This window comes from Malus sylvestris, chromosome 1, assembly GCF_916048215.2.
Source record: "Malus sylvestris chromosome 1, drMalSylv7.2, whole genome shotgun sequence".
In the NCBI taxonomy this organism is placed as follows: domain Eukaryota; kingdom Viridiplantae; phylum Streptophyta; class Magnoliopsida; order Rosales; family Rosaceae; genus Malus; species Malus sylvestris.
This window is the reverse complement of record NC_062260.1, coordinates 27,799,369-27,820,619: the sequence shown is the minus strand read 5'-3', so window position 1 is coordinate 27,820,619 and position 21,251 is coordinate 27,799,369. Positions and strand designations below refer to the sequence as shown.

General features: G+C 37.5%; 3 protein-coding genes across 4 annotated transcripts; 2 read left to right on the top strand and 1 right to left on the bottom strand.

Moving 5' to 3' along the window:
• Window positions 1-7,551: 7,551 nt before the first annotated feature.
• On the bottom strand, window positions 7,552-8,666 carry LOC126616680 (heavy metal-associated isoprenylated plant protein 39-like). Its single transcript, XM_050284770.1, has 3 exons — window positions 8,518-8,666; window positions 8,241-8,316; window positions 7,552-8,078 (listed from the first exon to the last, which is right to left on the bottom strand). The coding sequence occupies exons 1-3, from the start codon at window positions 8,521-8,523 to the stop codon at window positions 7,780-7,782; spliced, it is 381 nt and encodes a 126-aa protein (XP_050140727.1). The 5' UTR covers window positions 8,524-8,666; the 3' UTR covers window positions 7,552-7,779.
• A 1,847-nt stretch (window positions 8,667-10,513) lies between these two features.
• LOC126615295 (uncharacterized) lies at window positions 10,514-11,365 on the top strand. The gene has a single exon (XM_050283110.1). It carries the CDS (start codon window positions 10,514-10,516, stop codon window positions 11,363-11,365), a length of 852 nt encoding a protein of 283 aa, XP_050139067.1.
• A 6,349-nt stretch (window positions 11,366-17,714) lies between these two features.
• On the top strand, window positions 17,715-21,082 carry LOC126616657 (protein REVEILLE 6-like). Of its 2 annotated transcripts, none has more exons than XM_050284749.1 (8): window positions 17,715-18,007; window positions 18,729-18,786; window positions 18,948-19,071; window positions 19,157-19,333; window positions 19,442-19,549; window positions 20,105-20,214; window positions 20,389-20,448; window positions 20,590-21,082. In XM_050284749.1, the coding sequence occupies exons 1-8, from the start codon at window positions 17,778-17,780 to the stop codon at window positions 20,686-20,688; spliced, it is 966 nt and encodes a 321-aa protein (XP_050140706.1). In that variant the 5' UTR covers window positions 17,715-17,777; the 3' UTR covers window positions 20,689-21,082. The 2 variants fall into 2 exon arrangements, with proteins under 2 accessions (XP_050140706.1, XP_050140700.1); XM_050284743.1 differs by having other exon boundaries at window positions 19,433-19,549.
• Window positions 21,083-21,251: the final 169 nt, after the last annotated feature.

Sequence of the window (21,251 nt, the reverse complement as noted above, 5' to 3'; positions counted from 1 at the left end):
TTGGTCTCGAAGCAGTGTTATTTATTCAAACTGAAGTTGATCCTTGATCGGCTGATTCTACGACTCCAGTGCTGTTTAACCAAACTGAAAATGTGCTCCTTAATCGGCTGATTTTACTGCTCCAGTGCTGTTTATCGACTGATTTTACGACTCCAGTGCTATTTATCCAAACTGAAGATGATGTTGTTGGTTGCCTTCACAGTGTTGTTTATCCAAACTGAAGATGTGTTGGCGGAAAAAGAAAATAAAAATCTCAAGGTGGTTGAGAGGTTTATGTAGGGTAATTTATGCGTTGAATTAGAGGGACCTTAAATGTTGCCTATGACTCTGTATTTATAGCATCCATACTTTTTGCTTGGCACGGCCTGATAACTTCGTAGAAACCAACTGAAACTCAAACTCGTAGAATGAAAGACTGATCCGTGGAATAGGCTAAAGCCTATCTTCCGGATGCTTGACTTTTCAAACAAAATAAAAGCCTATATAAGCTTATTACATCACATTAGAAGTCTAGCCCACCTAGGCTTATTACCTCATCATCAAAACTTCATCAGTAGCCTTTATCCCATGCATAATGTTTTATCCATAGCACATTTATCAAACGAGTAAGATTCTTTCCCCTCTCTTTTTTTCTCCCCTTCCCTCCCCTCCTAATTGAACGGTCACGGTTAAGCCACGTCAACATCTTATATTAATTTTTTATAGCAAGAGAAAGACAAAATAAGAGAATGTGAGAGGAGGGGATGGAAGAGAATGGAAAGAGGAGATGAGAGAATCATAGTCCTTTATCAAATCCATCCAATATAATCTCCGACTGATGCATTCCATGTGGCCAACATAAAAAAACATATACCATTTGTACGTATATGATAATCATCCCATCATGCATGCTTCATTATCTGATGTCGTGCATATCCCCATATTCCATCATCATTCAAATGGGATTTAGACAAATATTTAAATAATTTAATATACTACTAAGAGATAATGTCATGATTAAAACCACAATATTATTTCTCAATAATAACTAAAGATCGTTTCAACCATTTTATCATTTAACGGTCTAAAATTCTGCTCATTCAAAGGCCTCGATCTCATTACGAGAAAAACTTGTGTAGGGCTTGGCATGCCACTGAACTTTGCTGAGTGACACTACAATCCACTCAAAAATCACCACGTGACAAGTCTTAAATATAATTTTTTTTTTCTCATTCTTTTATATTTAAAATTGTCACAGCCCGTTCCAAAATATTACATTCGTGGCTGTGAATGGACGAAATTGCCCTTAAGAAATACTAAGTATGTGAAGCTCAAGTTGTTAATTATCTAGGTTCCTAAGTTTTGAAAATAAAATGGAATTTATTAAGGATGGAACTTAGATTTTTAGGTTAAAATTTTGTGGTTTGGAGTTGGGGATTGGAAAAGGACCACGAGGGATCCCCACATCCCTCAATCCTCTCCCTATTTTCTGCATACTGTCTCTCTCTCTCCTCCCTCACGAAACTCTCAGTTCTCTCTCCCTCTCCTTCGAACTCACGGACCAACCACAAAACCACCCTAAATCTATACCAACGACGAATCTAAGACCACCATTGGAACCCTGAAGACTTCACGAGCACGATGGTATCCATTTCAGGTAAGTTCTACTTCGGAAAACCCTAGTTTTCAAGGACCCCGTGATATTGCACTGTTCATGAACTTCGAATTGGCTTTGTTTTAGGTGAAACCAAACTCACAGTGAGCTTTAGGAAGTCACAAGGAAGCTCGGAGTGCTTCGTTGGCATGGATTGGACGTCGGGATCACGAGTTGTAAGTTTGGCCGATTTCTTGAATTTTTGAAAAGTTTGATCTCGTAGTTTTTAGGCCCTAAAACTAGTCCAACGTGAAAGTAGATGTTTAGGGCTTCAAATTGGTGTAAAATTCGAGAAATTTGGATGAAAAACGAAGGAGAATAGTGGATTTGAAATATTCCCCAGTTTCCGGTGACCGGAGTCCGGCGAGGGACGACCGGAGAAGAAGAAGGAATAATCCGTTATATTTAACGGAATATTCCTAACGGCAGTAACGGAAAAAGGTTAAGTTAACGGAATATTCCGGGGTTTTAACGGAATATTCCTGACGGCGTCAATTGACACCGTCAGTGTGCTTGGCACGTGGCCGCGCGTGGGGGGCGCGTAGGTCCGTGCCACGTCAGGCGCGTGGGGGCGCGTGAGGACTCCAAAAATTATTTTAAAAATATGGGGATGATCCTGAGGTTGTGTAGGTCACGATGGTATATTCATATACCCAATTTGAGCAATATATGAGGAGTTATTAACTAAGTTTTGGGTTAGGCGTTAAATAACGTCAAATTGGTTACTTTTGTATAGGTGAGGTTTATGCGGGCATCGGGCATGGCCAAGGGATGCTCAGGGACTTACGAGACGTCGATGTATTCTGTGAGTGGGCAGTTTTGTTTTCCGTATATATATATATACTTGACGTTTCCCAGAAATTGAATTGAAATGAAAATATGTTTAAAATGAAATGCATATGAGTTATGTGGAAAAACGGGAAGTGAAATACCATGCATAGAATTGATATGAAAAGTATATAGAAATGTGAGTTGAAATGCCATGCATGAATTAATATATGATGCATATGTATGAATTAGTGCGGTGGACGCACAGGTAAGAATTGATTTATGATGCATATGCATGAATTGGTGCGGTGGACGCACGGGTAAGAATTGATTTATGATGCATATGTATGAAATGGTGCGGTGGACGCACATGTGAGTATTTAATTCTGTTATGATGATGTTGATGTATATTGAGCTCAAATCCTGCACCATGGTTTAGTGCTTATAGTATTCACCGCATCGCACGCTCGCCTTGGATCCAAGTAGATGCTGGTCGCACAGTCCACGCGGAGTGGGTGCGACGGGCCAGTCGAAGAGTGTTAGTGAGATTTCGACTGGTGGGTGACCTTAGATTATGTGCACAGATGATTGATGAGAAAGCACTAGAGCGTAACTTGTGTGCAGAAGGCCGGACAGGTCACGCGGAGTGACTCCGGCAGAGTGTGAGAGTGATAGATTTTGAGCTCTAGGTTCAACCGTGCAGGGCTATTAGAGGGCCTCCGGTTGATTACTTTCTTGCACCTGATATGATTATTGTTGATGCATCCATACTTAACTGTTGAATTAGACATGGCATGGCATGATTGATAAAGAAAAATGTTGAGATAGTAAAAAATGAAGTTTGAGAATATATATGTATATTTATATTTTACATTTCTGGGAAAGTATACAGGTTTTACGGAGAGGGGTTACAACGTTTTGAGAAATGTTTGGATTTGGAAAAGAATTGTTTTACTGACCCACTCAATTTTGGTTTTGCGCCCCTCCAGGTTCAGGAATCACAAAGGTGTGGTGACTACGAGGAATTCGACGGTGTTCTGACAGATTGGACAAAATTAGGACTCACCTTCGGGTGTATCAACTTATAAATTGTATCTTAAAGCTTCCGTACTGTGCAAATGGTTACGTCACTCTCACGTGACGGCCAGCATGCCCTCCTTCGGGACGGGGTGTGTCAAAAATTCTCATAATTATTTTTTTCACTAATTAATATGCATCAATTTAATGGCTTATATTTTGTTCGTCCCCCCCCCCCTTTTCCCAAATATTCCCTCCAGTTTATGTTGCAGGGCATGCTGCCTTCTTTAACTTCCCAAACAATCTCATTGTGTAATATTATTTTATTTATCTCTTCGAATATGCTCTTTACGAAGACTGAACCCTTTCCTCATAGCATAAGCATTGCGTACTTGAAAGGCTTTAGCATCATAATTCACCATCATTCTAATTTTTACATCTTCTTAAAACTTCATTGTCTCAGCAGCAACCTACCAATTGAATGAAAAAAAAAAGACTACCACATTAATAAAATACTCATAGTAAAGAACGGAAAAAACGATTGTATAAATATGTGGGTAATTTGTATTAACATATTAACCATAACATTGATTAACATTTGAGCCCTAATATTAGATTAACATGTTAACGAAAACAAATAAAAAATTAGATTAACATTGATTCACATGATCAAATCAAGTATTGTATAAATAACAAAAAAACTTAAAGATTCTTGATAGCTTTCCATGACAAAAGTTGGAGAAAGTGATTTTGTTTAGGGTATAGAATTTTTTTTGAAGAACAGTGAGAGAAAAAAGTCGGAGAGACAAAGAAGTGGGAGAGAGAAGAAAGTGAAAGAGTCCTGCAACATAAATTGGAGGGAATATTTGGGATTGATAACCGTGACTTACCACCAGTTTGCCCATTTCTTTAAAAAGAAAGAAAACAAAAAAATATCCATTAGATTGAGGTATATTAATTAGTGAGAAATATAATTATGAGAATCCTAAATATAAAAGAATGGGAAAAAAATTATAGTTAAGACTTGTCACGTGACGATTTTTTAGTGGATTGTAGTGTCTCTAAGCAAAGTCCAGTAATAAGTCAAACCCCACACAAGTTTTTCTCCTTGATTACTCGGGCCGATGGTATAATTTTGGATCCAAACATATTCACTTTGATTTTTACAAAAGGTTGGTTTCAAAAACATTTCTACCTAAAGCGTTTTCAGTTATTTTAAAAGTATTTCCAAATGAGACCTAAGAAACGGTGTTATTAATAATCTCTCACTGCCAAACCACACCGTAATGGCTTCAAACACTTTTTGAAAAGTTTAATGGCTTTTGAAAAGGGAAAGGGATCCTCTCCAAATCCCTTTCCTTTGAAAAGTATGTGCAATCATAGTGTTTGTTTCCTCCTTCGGGAATTATGAGTCGTTGGCTTTGCATGAACAATTTTTTGGAACGGTTCTAATTTCTCATGGGTCATCGTTGTTGGTGGGTCTTCCGCATCCCAACACACCTTTTCTTTATCTCTACGATCTCCACGCGTTATTTCAGATTATGTCAAGTGAGAAAAGTAGAGGGAGACTTGAGTTGGGACTTTGGTTTGGTACAATATTGTCACTATATATGACTCCAAGCATGGAGGAGTTCAACAATGGAGAAATTCTTGAATACGAATAATTGAACCGTAGCGCAACTTCTCACAATTAGAGTCGATTGTGTGATATGTAGTTTGACCTTTATTGTGAGTCGTTGTTGCCCGTACCCAAGAGTCTCTCTTTGTGACCAGACATATTTTAGTTTCTTTTGAAGTTTATCTGTCGAATCACGTGACCATGCAGTTACACACTTAAAAAGAGTCCGTACGCAAGACTCAATAGTCTCTCTTTGTCCTCTCACAATCAGGACCAAGTGAAAATTAATTAAATTTAATATTATTTACATCATCATGTAACCAAATATTAGAAGCTTAAGAGCTCGTTTGGAAGTGTTTTTGAAATGATTGAACTTGTTTTTTTGTGAAATTATTTTTTCTTAAAGTGTGTTTTTTTAGGATCTACTTGGATTTTTACAAGAAATTGATTTCAAAAACATTTTCATCCAAAACAGTTTTAATCATTTTTAAAACCACTTCCAAACAAAACCTAAGAACTTTGTTATCAGTAATCTCCCGTTGCCAAACGACATCGTAATGGCTTCAAACACTTTTGGAAAAGTTCAATGGTTTTTGAAAAGTATCTGCAATTATAGTGTTTGTTGGAACCAACATTAATTCCGAATCGTTGGCTTGATGAATAGTTTTTTGGTACGTTTCTAGTTTCTGGTGGGTCGTCGAAGTTGGCAGGTCTCCATATCCCCCACAGCCACCTTTTCTTTATTTCTACGATCTCTACGCGTTATTTCATACCATGTCAAGTGAGACACTGTAGAAAAAGGCTTGGGTTGGAACTTTGGTTTGGTACAATATATGACTTCAACCATGGGAAAATTCTTGGATACGAAAACTGACCTGTAGGGCAGCTTCTCACAATGAGAGTCGACTTTGTGATACATAGTTCCACACTGACTGTTAGCGGTTGTTGCCTGTACTCAAGAGTCTCTCTTTGTGACAAAGCAAATTCTAACTTTTTTAGAATCTACTTGTCAGATCACGTGCTCATGCAATTACGCACACATAAAAAGAGCCCGTACTCAAGAAATTAAGAAAATAAAAGGATATTATATTATGGTAGAAGTAATTAAGAGGAAGAGAGACGTTGAAAGTGTCTTGGTGAAGTGAAGAGTCCTTGGGGGACTGCAATTTTTTTTTTTTTTGAAAGACTGGAAATATAGCATAATCAGGGCCAAAGCCAAAGATACAGGAAGCCTACAAAGAGGGGCAACACGGGGAACCACAAACATAAAACAGAAGAGGAGGGTAAATAACCAACAGACGCTGCACCAAGAGCAAGGCGTCGCTCCCTCCACTGCGGGGAGAACTAAAAAAGTTTATGGAGGGCAAGGAAGTCCATCTTTCTTCAATACAGCAATTTATACTGAATAATTGAAGGTAGGAAAGGGAAGAAGAACTTACAAAGAAGGAACTGAGTCAACGCAACTAGTCAAGAGTCAAGACGCAAGAAGTTCATTCTACAATCAACAAAATCATGTGCTAATTTTGGCTGCAAGAGAAAAATTAATTAAATTTTAATATTATTTACATCATCATGTAATCAAATACTAGAAGTTTAAGGGTTCATTTGAAAATACTTTTGAAATGAGTGAAACCGCTTTTTGTGAAATTCATTTTGAGTTTCAAGAGCACTTTTAAGTGTTTTTTGGAAGAAATACTAGACATGTATTTCTTGCAGGAAACACTTAAAGTATTTTTTTAGGATCTACTTGAATTTTTACAAGAGATTGGTTTCAAAAATATTTTCACTTAAAACATTTTCAATCATTTTAAAAGCATTTCTAAACGAGATATAAGAAACATTGTTATCATCTCCCACTGCCAAAAGACACCGTAATGGCTTCGAACATTTTATGAAAATTTCAATGGTTTTTGAAAAGTATTTGCAATCGTACTGTTTGTTTCCTCCTTCCGGGAAGAAGCCAATGTTAATTCTGAGTCGTTGGCATTTGCTGAACAGTTCTTTGGAACGATTCTAATTTCTCGTGGGTCATCGTTCTTGGTTGGTCTTTAACCCCAATTAAAAGTTAAAACAAAGGTTACTCAAGTCCAACTCAAGTGCAGTAATGATTCTTTCATCATAATTATTTTTTATGAAAATCTGACGAAGTTGACGAAAATGATTATAACTACATGTTTTGATGAATTAAGCGATCAATGCTTAAGAACTTTTAGTTGAGAAATTATTGTTCTGATTGAATTGAGTTAAAGTTAAGATTCATAGTTGAGATAGACATCGGAATGCATTCTTTCTCTTCCTCATCCTTTCCACAATTAATTGTTGCGGTCACAAGTTATCAGCTTATTCGTGTAAAACATCATTCAATTTAAAATTTTTGTTTACCGATCATAATACTCAACTTTTATGTATTCATTGAGATCTATCAAAAAGGACATGAAAATTTTCAAGTTTATAATCAAGTATAACGAGGGATTAAAATGAGAATAGTGCAGTAAAAAATGATAGCATATAAATATTAATGAAATTGCTAAGACAGCTGATTTTCATTCACTGATTATTCGAGTAAATACTATATAAAAGAAATACAAAGTAATACATCAAAAATACCTCAAAGACTTCTGGATCATGGAAAATTCAAGACCAACCACAATATTTTAACCAAAATTTTATCCCAATTTCAACCACTGTACATATGATTTCTCTCCTTGAAAAAACACCGTATCAACTGAATTTTGCCAACCATTTAGCAAATGACACAAGCATTGGGATCCTCTTCTGAACTTCTTACGTAATAATACGCAGGCATTGGAGGATAAAGTGCTGGGTAGGCCTTCATAAGCTCAAGCATTTCGTCCTTTGGATCTTTCTTCTTCGGCTCCTCCTTCTTCGGCTCCTCTTTCTTCTTCTCCTCCTTTGCCGGTCCGACTGAGACTATCTCCGTCCGGCAAAGCTTCCTCAATCTTCCCACCAAATGCACGGGATCTATGTCCCCTGTGGCCGTCAACTTCTTGTCCTTCATATCCATAGAAATTGAATCAAGGCCTGCAAACAGAAAATTCCAGGAACACAATTAAATTAGTTCGTTACTCAATAGATGAGGATTCGAACTTGAGTGCTCTTACTGACTTGTCTACGCTTGGGTCTGCTAATTCGAAACTACTGTAATCGGAGTAAAAGAGAGTAATATGGCCATGGAATTTATACCTTCAAGCCCCGAGACGGCCCTCATGACTTTCTTCTTACACTTCTCGTCGTATAATTCCAATTTCAACACTACTTTCTGTCAGAAAAAATAAGCAACGATCAAAATCAGAACCAAGTGACAAATTAATATAAATATAAAAAAGTGAAGGGTAGCCAAGATTTTCCAAAAGTAAGTTTTGGGTTTACCCAAAAGTAGCATCATCACTCATGCAAGCATATCTTTTATGTAAAAAAATCACATAAAAAAACTTGTCTGCAGAAAGAGAAACCTAATTACCTTCATTTTTCTGTGGAGCTTGAGTGATCTGAGAGCAAGAAGTTGAATCAAACACTTCAAATATCTCAGCAGAATCCAAGAAATTAAGAAAATAAAACGAGATTATATTATGGTAGAAGTAAATAAGAGGAAGAGAGACGTTGAAAGTGTCTTGGTGAAGTGAAGAGTCCTTGGGGGACCGCAATTTATACTGAATAATTGAAGGTTGGAAAGGGAAGAAGAACTTACAACGAAGGAACTGAGTCAACGCAACTAGTCAAGAGTCAAGACGCAAGAAGTTCAGTCTACGGTCATCAAAATCATGTGCAAATTTCGGCTGCAAGAGAAAATTAATTAAATTTTAATATTCTTTGCATCATCATCATGTAACCAAATACTAGAAGCTTAAGAGTTTGTTTTGGAAGTATTTTTGAAATGACTGAACTTGCTTTTTGTGAAATTAATTTTTAGTTTACAAAACTTAAAATGTTTTTCTAAAATTCACTTGAATTTTTACAAGATATTAGTTTTAAAAATATTTTCACCTAAAACGGTTTCAATTATTTTAAAACCAAACGAGACCCAAGAACTGTGTTATCAGTAATCTTTTTGCTGCCAAAGGACACCGTAATGGCTTCCAACACATTTTGAAAAGTTCAATGGTTTTTGAAAAGTATATGCAATCATAGTGTTTGTTCCTTCCGTGAAGGAACCAACATTAATTCTGAGTCCTTGGCTTGATGAACACATTTTTGGCACAACTCTAGTTTCTTGTGGGTCGTCGTCGATGGTAGGCCTCCATATCCCCCACAGCCACATTTTCTTTATTTCTACGATCTCCACGCGTTATTTCAGACCATGTCAGGTGAGACATTACAGAAAAGGACTTCTGTTGGGACTTTCGTTGGGTACAATATATGATTTCAACCATGGAGAAATTCAACAATGGAGAAATTCTTGGCCCCTAGGGCAGCTCCTCACAATGAGAGTCGACCTATGATACGAAGTTTCACACTCATTGTGAGGGGTTGTTGCACGTACTCAAGAGTCTTTCTTTGCGACAAGGCAAATTCTAACTTTTATAGTGTCTACTCTTCGAATCATGTGGCCATGCAGTTACACACACATAAAAAAAAGTCCGTACTCAAGAGTCTCTCCTTGCGACAAGGCAAATTCTAACTTTTTTTTTGTCTATCCGTCGGATCACATGGCCATGCAGTTACACACACATAAAAAAAAAAGCCCGTACTCAAGAGCCTTTCTCTTCGACAAGGCAAATTCTACTTTTTTAAGAGTCTACCCGTCAGATCATGTGCTCATACAATTACACACACATAAAAAAAGCCCGTGCTCAAGATTCTCTATTTGTAACAAGGTAACTTTTTGAAGGCCTACTCGTCGGATCACATGCCCATGCAGTTCCACGCGCATAAACAAGCCCCCTACATTGCATTTTCTCCCGTCCTTATATGTGGTCCCGTCAGCTATTAGACAAATAAAAAAACTTCTTGTGGTAGGGATGCATCTGTTAGTATGTAAGTTGTTGTACTGATTAGTAAACATTACAAGATTGTTATGTGTGTCATGTCTCAGCTCATAGGCTGAGCTATTGTGTAAAATTGTGATGTGTTGATTAAGTCTCATAGGGCTTATCATTTGACAAGTGTCTTGATCTTAAGATAGGTTGTGATGGTTGGTTGAGATTGAATTGAGGTTATGATTCTCTCTTTCTCATCTTTGTCATCAGATATATGTCTCTTCGGGTTGTTATGCCCATAATGCAATACAATGATAGAAGTTGAAAGGCTATGCTCTGTGTGTGCTCTCTCTCTCTGATTTCATCTTCTAAATCTTACAATCTTTCTCTCAAATCCTGTTAGACTTAGTTATATTAGTTGTATTGCTGGATTCCAACATGGTATCAGAGCCGAGTTCGATCTAGATTTCTGGGCGTTGTTTCTACGAGTGGGTCTCGGATTCACAGCAAAAGCTTATTGCGGTGATTCGAGTATCTAATATGGTAGGATCTGGAGGAGGAGAACTCCGGGCACCAATTTTCAATGGTGAGAATTTTGATTTCTGGCAAATCAAAATGAAGACCATCTTTCGCTCGTATGAACTGTGGAATATGGTTGAGAGTGGGTACAGAGCTCCGGCGAAGGAAGAGGAACTCACAGAGGCGGAGAGGAAGCTGCTGCGTGAGAATGTAGTTAAGGATGCTCGAGCACTGGGTATTATTCAAGGTGCAGTTTCAGACCAAATTTTCCCGAGGATTGCAACTCAGGAAAGTGCGAAGGCTGCGTGGGACATTCTGAAACAAGAGTTCGTTGGTGATAAACAAGTAAGATCTGTGAAACTTCAAGGTCTTAGGCGAGATTTTGAATATACTCACATGAATGATAGTGAATCTCTTTCTGTGTATATTGCTAAGTTGTTTGATCTGATTAATCAAATGAAGAGTTATGGTGAAGATCTGAGTAATCAAAGAGTTGTTCAGAAATTGTTAATCAGTTTACCTAAGTCCTATGATAGTATTGCAGCAGTGATAGAGAATACTAAGGATTTAGACACCATAGATGCACAGGATGTTGTAGCTATCTTGAAAGGTTATGAACAACGGTTGGATAGACATGGAGAGAGTAGTATGGAGAAAGCATTTGCTAGTTTGAAGTTTGTCCCGAGGTCAAATAAGTTCAATGGTCAGCCAAACAGTAACAAATATCACAAGAATTTTAAGCCAAAAGAGAAACAATGGAGTAACAAGGGTGATTGGAGCAATAAGGGTGGATTCACTGTGAAAAATGAGGCAAACAATACTGGAGATAAGTGCAAGTTTTGTGATAAACTTCACTATGGAGAGTTGGGTTAAAAACAAAGTTAAGTGTCACAAGTGTAACAAAATTGGGCATATTGCAAGGTATTGTAATATGAACAAGACTGTGCAGCATGTGAACTTTGCTAATCAGGTTGAAGAAACTGGAAACTTGTTTTATGCAAATCATTCTGTAGAAGTAAGGAAGATAAGTGATGAATGGTATATAGATAGTGGATGTAGTAATCATATGACATCCAGAGAAGATCTACTTGTTGATATTGACAGGAAAGTGAAAGCAAAAGTCCAAGTTGGCACTGGAGTTTTGGTTGAAGTTGAAGGGAAGGGAACACTGATCATTGAAACTGTAAAAGGTCGAAGATATATAAAAGAAGTTATGCTTGTACCTGGTCTTACAGAAAATTTGTTAAGTGTGGGACAAATGACTGAGCATGGTTATTTTCTGTTATTTGGAGATTATAAAGTGGATGTGTTCGATGATAGATCCTTACAAAACCTGGTGGTCAGTGTGAAACAGAGAGGAAATAGATGTTTTCCCTTAATCCTCAACACAAACAAGGAGCTTGCATTGAGGACAAATGTGCAGGAGTGTGTTAGAATTTGGCACAAGAGGTTCGGTCATCTAAATTTCAGAAGTCTCAAACTGTTACAGAGTCAAGAAATGGTTTTGGGGCTGCCTGAAATCCAAGACAGTGAAACTGTATGTCAAAGTTGTGCACTGGGGAAAAATCACAGGGAACCATTTCCCAAAGAATCAATGTGGAGAGCAAAGGAACCTCTTGAACTAATACACTCGGATGTGTGTGGTCCTATGCAAACATCAAGTTTGAGTGGCAATCGATATTTCATTACTTTCATAGATGATTTTTCAAGAATGTGCTGGGTATATTTCTTGAGAAACAAATCAGAGGCCTTCTATGTGTTTAAGAAATTTAAAGCCATGGTTGAGCTTCAAAGTGGATATCATGTAAAGAAGCTAAGGACAGATAGGGGAGGTGAGTTCAACTCAAATGAGTTTGGAAAATTTTGTGAAGATTTGGGGATAGAAAGACAGCTCACAATTGCATACTCTCCACAGCAGAATGGAGTAGCAGAAAGGAAAAACAGGACGATTGTGGAGATGGCAAAGTGCATGATCTTTGAGAAAGGACTTCCAAACAATCTCTGGTGTGAAGCAGTAAACACATCTGTGTATTTGCTTAACAGGAGTCCTACAAAAGCAGTGAAGAATACTACACCTTTTGAGAAATTCAGTGGAAGAAAACCTGGGGTTAAACATTTGAAGGTGTTTGGTTCAGTTTGCTATTCTCTTATTCCAGGGAATCTAAGACACAAATTAGAAGAAACAAGTGTCATGGGTGTTTTCATTGGATATGGAACCTGTGAAAAGGGGTATAGAGTACTGAATCCCTTAACTCAAAAGGTCTTGTTGTCTAGAGATGTAATTTTTGATGAACATGGTAGATGGGACTGGGAGAAACACAAAGTCAAGGAAGTCTGTATTCCTTTATCTGCAATTGAGTCTTCAGAGGTGGATAAAATTGATGAGATGTCTGAATCTCATGAACAAGAAGGATCTGATGGGTCTCAAATTCAAGCTGGAAGTTCTACAGTTACTGCTATTGGTGAATCAAGTAGTTCACGGGTCTCTGCTCAGTATGATGATACTACACTGAGGTATAGGAATTTGAGTGAGATCTATGAGAGATGTCACTTATGTATTGTTGAACCTGAATCCTTTGATGAAGCTGCACAGGATGAAGCTTGGAAAAAGGCAATGAAGGATGAAATGAATATGATTGAAAAAAATCAGACATGGGAGTTGGTGAGAAGACCCTCAAATAAGCCTGTGATTGGAGTGAAATGGGTGTATAAAACAAAGCTGAATTTGGATGGAACAGTTCAAAAGAACAAGGCTAGACTTGTTGCAAAAGGCTATGCACAAAAGCCTGGAATTGATTTTAATGAGACTTTTGCACCTGTTGCAAGATTAGACACAGTTAGAACTCTAATTGCACTGGCAGCAAAGAATAAATGGAAGTTATTTCAACTAGATGTGAAATCAGCTTTTCTGAATGGAGTATTAGAAGAGGAAGTATATGTTGAACAGCCAGATGGGTTTGTAGTGCAAGGAGAGGAAGAAAAGGTTTACAGATTACATAAAGCTTTGTATGGTCTAAAACAGGCACCTAGGGCCTGGTATGGTGAAATAGACTCATATCTTATGCTTTGTGGATTTAAGAAAAGTATCAGTGAGGCAACTCTGTACACCAAATACAAGGGAGACACAGAATTGATCATAGTATCCATCTATGTTGATGATATTATATATACTGGAAATTGTCAAGAGTTAATGGATGTTTTCAAAGCTGAGATGATGTCTAAGTATGAGATGACTGATCTTGGTCTCTTACACCATTTCCTTGGTATGGGGGTAATCCAAACTGAGGAGTGTATCTTCATTCATCAGAGAAATTATGCCTTATCTCTTCTGAAGAAGTTCGGACTACAGAATTGCAAATCAGTGAGTACTCCTTTGGTTCCAAGTGACAAACTGAGAAGAGAAGATGGAAGTGGAAATGCAGATGAAGCTCAGTATAGACAGATTGTAGGTAGTCTGCTGTATCTCACAGCAACTAGACCTGATATAATGTATGCTGCTTGTCTCTTAGCTCGGTTTATGCATTGTCCCACTAACAAGCACTATGGAACAGCAAAGAGAGTATTGAGATATGTTCAAGGAACCCTTGATTTTGGTTTGGAATACAAGAAAGGTGAAGGAACACTCTTAATGGGATACTGTGATAGTGACTGGAGTGGTTCAGAGGATGACATGAAAAGCACATCCGGGTATGCTTTTACTTTTGGAAATGGGATTTTCTCTTGGTCTTCAGTCAAGCAACAATGTGTTGCATTATCCACAGCCGAAGCAGAGTATATCAGTGCTTCTGAAGCAACAGCACAGGCTACTTGGTTGAGATTTGTCCTAGAGGATTTTGGTGAAATGCAAACGGTTGCAACACCAATGAATTGTGACAATACATCTGCCATAGCCATCACCAAGAATCCCATCTTTCATCAGAAGACCAAGCATATAAACCGAAGATATCACTTCATAAAGGAAGCATTACAGCAAGGAGTAATTGATTTGATTCACTGTCCTACAAAGGAGCAACTGGCAGATATCTTTACAAAAGCATTGGCAAGGGAGCAGTTCACTTACTTGAGAAATCTACTTGGAGTGAAATCAGTTCACAACTTAAAGGAGAGTGTTAGTATGTAAGTTGTTGTACTGATTAGTAAACATTACAAGATTGTTATGTGTGTCATGTCTCAGCTCATAGGCTGAGCTATTGTGTAAAATTGTGATGTGTTGATTAAGTCTCATAGGGCTTATCATTTGACAAGTGTCTTGATCTTAAGATAGGTTGTGATGGTTGGTTGAGATTGAATTGAGGTTATGATTCTCTCTCTCTCATCTTTGTCATCAGATATATGTCTCTTCGGGTTGTTATGCCCATAATGCAATACAATGATAGAAGTTGAAAGGCTATGCTCTGTGTGTGCTCTCTCTCTCTGATTTCATCTTCTAAATCTTACAATCTTTCTCTCAAATCCTGTTAGACTTAGTTATATTAGTTGTATTGCTGGATTCCAACAGCATCATGGTCATAGTGTGAACGGTATTTTTAATGTTTCTTGTATTTCTTAAATAATTTGATTAAGTTAAGGGTTAGTGTCACATGGTGGAAGGTATAGTCTAGATAGCCTATATCTTTTGCTGGGTTTCTACGTCTGCATCTCTGCATCTGGTATATATACCATATCCTCTAGTTTTAAGATTCTCACTGCATTAATCGAAGCTAGTAACATGCTTAATTTGAGCAAGATATAAAAAGTTGTTATTTGATATACGACAGGCTTGGATTCGGAGTCCGGGGATCCGCAAGCGTATACAAGTAGTTACAAAAATTCTGTTTACACCTGACTTTTGTTTTTGAACACCCATATAATTTGGACACTCAAATTTTTCTTCACTTTCTTTGGAGACCTAAAATAATTTTTAAAATTTTTCAAAATTGCCCTTTTACTTAATCAATTTTTTTCTTTCTCTGTACACTCATCTCCTCTATTTTTATATTTCATCTCTTTCTAACATAATTCATGGCATCTTTGTGTTCTTCAAGCACATTCTTCTTCTTGATAAAACCTATCAAACTTCTCTATGGACTCAAACATTTCCCACACACCCCAGTGATTATCCTTATATAATATATATATATATATATATATATATATATGTTTTCTTTCCATTTAATTTTTGTTTAAGAAAATTTTCAACGTGATAATAGTCAAGTTATGTTTAACGATCTCTTAAGCAAAAAACAATAGCCGATTCGTGCACTTGAGATTTTGCCTTCTTTTCTCTTTAGATATCTACACCAACCTCAGAGTTTTTGAAAAATACAGTGCAGTAGGCAAAGACACTTAATAGAAAGGAAGAAAAACACTTCATTTGATATAAGAGATAAGTACACTTAATAATGTAAACATCATACTTCATTTCATATGCCAATTCCAACAAAAAAAGAAGTATAAGTTACATGCAAGACCTAATCCTTGCGAAATTTTATTTTTATTTCTAAATACAAAATTAAACCGTTGTTTCTCTGGACTATTAAAAAAAAATTCTCAAAATTAAGAAACAAAGTCGCGTGGAAAGCAAAATGTGGTGGGGTTGGAACTTGGCCGTCTAAATATCTGGAAAAATATATGGTCCATTCGCTCTCAATGTATTAGCTTCAATGAGTGGCCACATACTCGGCCACATGATACGTCACGCACCTTGAGCTCCCAGGTCCAAAGACCATGTGTCTGCTTCACTTGGGGTCCCTATTTTGCAAACCCTAATCAAATCATAGAGAGGTGATGCACTGGTTCCTGGTTCACACAAGTCCACCGTTACCACAAACAACCAAAATTACATTAACTTTTGTGGATGGGAACAAAGTTCTATGACACATCCCGACCGCGATGACATGGTGGACTCTCAAATTAAGGTGTGTCAGCCAATTCTGAAGATGACGAAATCATAATGTGAAGATGATGTGTAAAAAGTACGAATAAATTAAAAAATAGTATAAAATAGAGTAGAGTGTTCAATGAGTGTGATGAACTTTTAGTAAATATATGTACGAGAAATTAGAGCAACTAAATATCTACAGTGAAAGTACACAATGTACCACAAGGTCCACAACAAAAAATGCTAATTACAAAATTATGAATAACCCCTATACTAATGAGGGAATATTATGCCTCCACACCTCGACATCAAGGATTCTAAAGCCTACTAAACTCGAGTTGGGGTGTGTCATTGTTTAATTCAATAACTAGAAAGAAAAAAGAAAAAAAAAGGAAAAGAAAAGAAAGAGCATTGGGTGAGAAAAATTGTGTATAAACCAATCAAATCATAATCATCCACGATCAACATGGTTTCCTTCTCCTTTTGGTAAGGAAGTCTACTCATCTCATGTTCTCTTAGTTGGTCACTAATTCGGTATGTACCTTAATTGGGTCACTCAACTTAAACATTTTGTTCACGTGTTAATTTGCTAAATCATACCATCTTTCACTACTTGGAACACCCATTGCACTTAATTTGTTGGTCGCTTTTGATAAATAGCCAAAGTTGTTCATGTATATGACTTTTAATCCTATTTTTACTCTTAAAATTTTAATGATTGAAGGGGAGTTTGAATATGTATTTTGTCCAAGTGTTATCTCAAGAAAATTTTAAGCGGAATTTTAGCTTCCAGCATTTCTCGAGATGTCTCAAGAGGGATCACAGACAACGACTCCTTGCTCCGGCTTGGAGTTGGTGGCAGCCCCTTTCCTCCTTCCTTCTAGCCTCCCGCCCTTCTTCCCTATGCCCTCCTCCTTTCCCCTTCACCCCTCTGTTTCTTCTCTTTCATCTCCTCCTTCTTGCCGATCCCTTTCCCGCGCCTCATCTCCTCTCTCGTTTCTTCTTTTTCTAATGAAGTCTCCAACACCTCTAATCCTAATTTTGTTTCTCATGAACTATTGAGCATGTTGGTTGTGTTCACGATGGTGATTATTCATGTTAAGTTATTGAATTTCTCATGCGTTCATGATTCGTAACACTTTTTTTCTTAAATTATTATAATAGTTTTACACCTTCTTTTTCTCATTATTAATAATATATATATATATATTAATCTTATTTCCCAAATTTTCCTAAAATTGGAAAGAACCAATCAGTCAATCTCACGACCGTAAACGTGGCGAGTTACTATTGGCCAGCTGCACACCCACCTAAATCTCCGCCGCATCCAACAATCCCCGAGTCCTTATATAAAATTTCCGCCGCCTCCAGAAGAGCCGCGGCTTCTTTCATCAAAAAAACCCGAATCCGACTATTCCGCAATTTATGGTATCCAAAAACCCGAACCTGCCAGAGGGCTTGTACTTGGATCCGGACGTAAACGGCATGGCGTTGGGCGGACTCGGGCCGTTCGCCTCGGTCACTGCGACGGCGTCAACGACGTCGTCTTCGGCGGAGGATCTCAGCAAGAAGATTCGGAAGCCCTACACTATTACCAAGTCCAGAGAGAGCTGGAGCGAACCGGAGCACGACAAGTTCCTCGAAGCCCTCCAGCTGTAAATTTAAATTCTCCTAATTTCTTTAATTATTTTTTTGTTTATTTTTTTGTTAAATTCTCTTAATTCTTCAATTCTGTATATGTTACATATGAATTTAGGGGGACAGAGTTGTAGTTCCGAATTGGGTGTTGAAATGTGGGGAAAAAATGGTGTAGATTTTGTGTGTTGAAATTTGTAAGATTTGTTTGGTTGCGGAGAAAATTTAGGAAGGGAAGAAAAAACGAGAAGTTTCAGGAATGTGGAAAAAGGGTAGGAATTTAGTGTTGAATTGGGTTTTAAAATTTGTAGGATTTGTTTGGTTGCTGAGAAAATTTAGGAAAGGAAGAAAAAACAAGAAGTTTCAGGAATGTGGAAAAAGAGTAGGAATTTAGTTTTGAATTGGGTTTAAAATGTGGGGGAAAGAAATGGTATAAATTTTGTTTGTGTTTTGAGGTTTGTAAGGACTTGTTTGGTTGTTGAGAAAGTGTAGGACTTAAGTGGGAAAAAGAGTAGGATTTGTTTGGTTGTAGAGAAACAGTAGGATTTTAGTAGGAAAGAAAGAAGATAGAAGTTTCGGGAATGTGGAAAAAGAGTAGGATTTTCGTGGCAATTGATTTTCTCAACAATGATTTGTATTATTATTTGTTATGATGCTCAGCCCATTTGAGTTTTAGCTCAATTTGGTATAAATTTTTGGGTTATTCCCTAATTTTGTTAATGTACCCTCTGTTGTATTCAGCTTCGATCGCGATTGGAAAAAGATTGAGGCTTTCATTGGGTCAAAGACAGTCATACAGGTTAGTTTTCTTGATTCGTTCTATAGTTTCCTATGCAAAGAGGAAGACTGCTTGAGTTTCAATTATCACCAACTTATGCTTTTGGTTTAGTCTTATGTCTACAAATTCATCAATTAGGAAATAATGAACTCCCTTACTCATAAGAAGGATTCTTTTCGCAGATACGTAGTCATGCACAGAAGTATTTTCTAAAGGTTCAAAAGAATGGGACAAGCGAGCATCTACCTCCCCCTAGGCCAAAAAGGAAAGCTGCTCATCCGTATCCTCAAAAAGCTTCAAAAAATGGTGTGAATAGTTTCTGTTTTGTGTATCCTGTTTTTCATATGACAAAGTCTATACAACCCTTGCTCATATGTGCTATGTTTTCCAGCTTTGGCACTTCCGCCGGTATCTGGGTCATGTCAGTCTTCATCTCCTTTACTTGAATCTGGGTTTAATCAAAGGCCAGATTCATCATCAATGCTAATGAGTCCCATCCCTGGTCCTGTAGCCACTTCTTGGACTAATGGTTCTGTGCAAACAGCCAATCCATCTCACGAGTCCAAAGGTGCGACTATTAAATAGTTTAATTCATCACAATGACTTGATCTCAGTGTACATTAATGTTGTCGTTCACAAATTTGATGATTTCTTTTTCATGTGGTAGTTGTTTCAGGGCCAGCAACTGTGCCGAACAACAGTTGCAGCACCCCAGAAAGCACCCCTAAAGCTCAACCAGTTGGTGGAACAACTGATCAAGTGAACCATAGCCATGCATTGAGAGGTGAGGCTTCAGTCTTCCTGTTTGCAGTTTTTTTCTCACCCGACAACTTTAGTCACATAATGATTCTAATTCTTTGATATTGAATTTGAACTCTGTCACCTTGAAGTGGGATATAATGTGGCAAGAACATGGAATTTCATTCTTGTATGGGTGCACAGGTTTTCTGTTTCAACATGTAATTGGGTACTCAATGTATCAAACTTTTAGGAGATAAACACAGCTATTTGTATGTTTCCTTCATTTGTTCTGTTAAACACCGGAAAAGTGCACATCTTTGTCGTCATGGCCTTGGTTTGCATTTTTGTATGTGTCATAGACGAGGAATTGCACTATTTATGTACTCTCTTCTCTGGATAAGACTACATGTCTAACGGCTTGTCACAGTTGGAACCAGTAATGAATGTGGTTTTTTATTAGCAATGCACAGTTGCAACTTTTGAATTTGTATGTCACCCGTTTTGTTTGCTGTGTGCCGTGGCCTGAGCTATGGATTACAAATTTATAGCTAGAAAAAAGTGTTTTTCCATGAATATGACACTTACTTGTTTTATGCAGTTCTTCCCGACTTTACTCAAGTATACGGATTCATTGGCAGCGTCTTTGACCCCAATGTTACAGGTCATATGCAGAATCTGAAGAGGATGGATCCGATAGATGTTGAAACGGTACTTTTCTCCCTTCTGACCTCATGTGCAATCACTTTTAAGTTTTGACTGTAGTCTATATATTTGTTTGTTATCTAAACTAGTGTTCGGTTACTGCCTCGTATAGATTTACAATTTTCTTTTGTAATTGTAATTGGCTTGTGATCTTATTATTTTTCTTTGGCTCCTCTTCAGGTGTTACTGTTGATGCGAAACCTGTCCATGAATTTGACCAATCCTGATTTCGAGGATCATGTAAATTTCCGTTCCACTAACCTCTGATTTATTCTTAGCTTTGCTTTTACTATTGGAGCAAGATTTATCATAACAAGCTATAGTTTATTTAGTTGATCTCTTAAAAGCAAGTATATTAATGAACTTTTAAATTGGATCCAGAGACAGTTGCTTTCATCCTACAAGATGGATGCAGATACAGGGAATCTCAGTGATGAAACTAAAAGCCGTTGTGACAATCAACACGAGAAAGTTGCTTAAGTGGTAGTTCTGGAACTTGGAAGCTTTCTTCTCATCCCGTTGGCGGTGCTTGAATTTCAAATCTAATCTTTGCCCAACTGGTCTTGGCATCCAGCAGATGAAACGGCAACTATTAGAAAGCGTCAGGTTTCATCTAGGTATTGACTCTTCGTGATACTGCGTTGTAAGTGTAGTGAGCTCGTCGACCGCAAAACATGTCACTTGATATGGCATTTTGCTGTGGTTGTATACATCAAGATATAAGTAACGGGTTTCGGTATAGTTAGTTCAAGTTATTTTGTACATCCCGTTGTATTCAAGTTTTCGTTGTTGATTATGCGATGTTGGCATGGTGTTTGCATGCCTGTTTGAATTCTCTTGAAATTGGATGCGTCCGACTTTCTGTGTACTGTAATCTCGGTTTTTTGTGTACAATAATCGCGCCAGAAGCCCTTGCAGCTTGGGCGCGATCCCTGGTCATTCATCTGGCTCTCGAACCATTCTCCGGCAGTTTTCGGTTCAACTTGAAATGGTTGTCACAACAGAATACAGTAAAGCAAGTACCTAACATAAAATTTTAACAA

What these genes read in the sequence shown, in the direction of transcription:
- LOC126616680 (XM_050284770.1), bottom strand. An exon ending in GGCCGTCTCGGGGCTTGAAG is followed by an intron (nt 8,079 to 8,240) that starts GTATAAATTCCA and finishes TTCTGTTTGCAG; the next exon opens with GCCTTGATTCAATTTCTATG.
- LOC126615295 (XM_050283110.1), top strand. Translation starts at nt 10,514, where the DNA reads ATGGTAGGATCTGGAGGAGGAGAACTCCGGGCACCAATTTTCAATGGT.
- LOC126616657 (XM_050284743.1), top strand. Translation starts at nt 17,778, where the DNA reads ATGGTATCCAAAAACCCGAACCTGCCAGAGGGCTTGTACTTGGATCCG. An exon ending in TCCATCTCACGAGTCCAAAG is followed by an intron (nt 19,334 to 19,432) that starts GTGCGACTATTA and finishes TTCATGTGGTAG; the next exon opens with TTGTTTCAGGGCCAGCAACT. An exon ending in ATCCGATAGATGTTGAAACG is followed by an intron (nt 20,215 to 20,388) that starts GTACTTTTCTCC and finishes GCTCCTCTTCAG; the next exon opens with GTGTTACTGTTGATGCGAAA.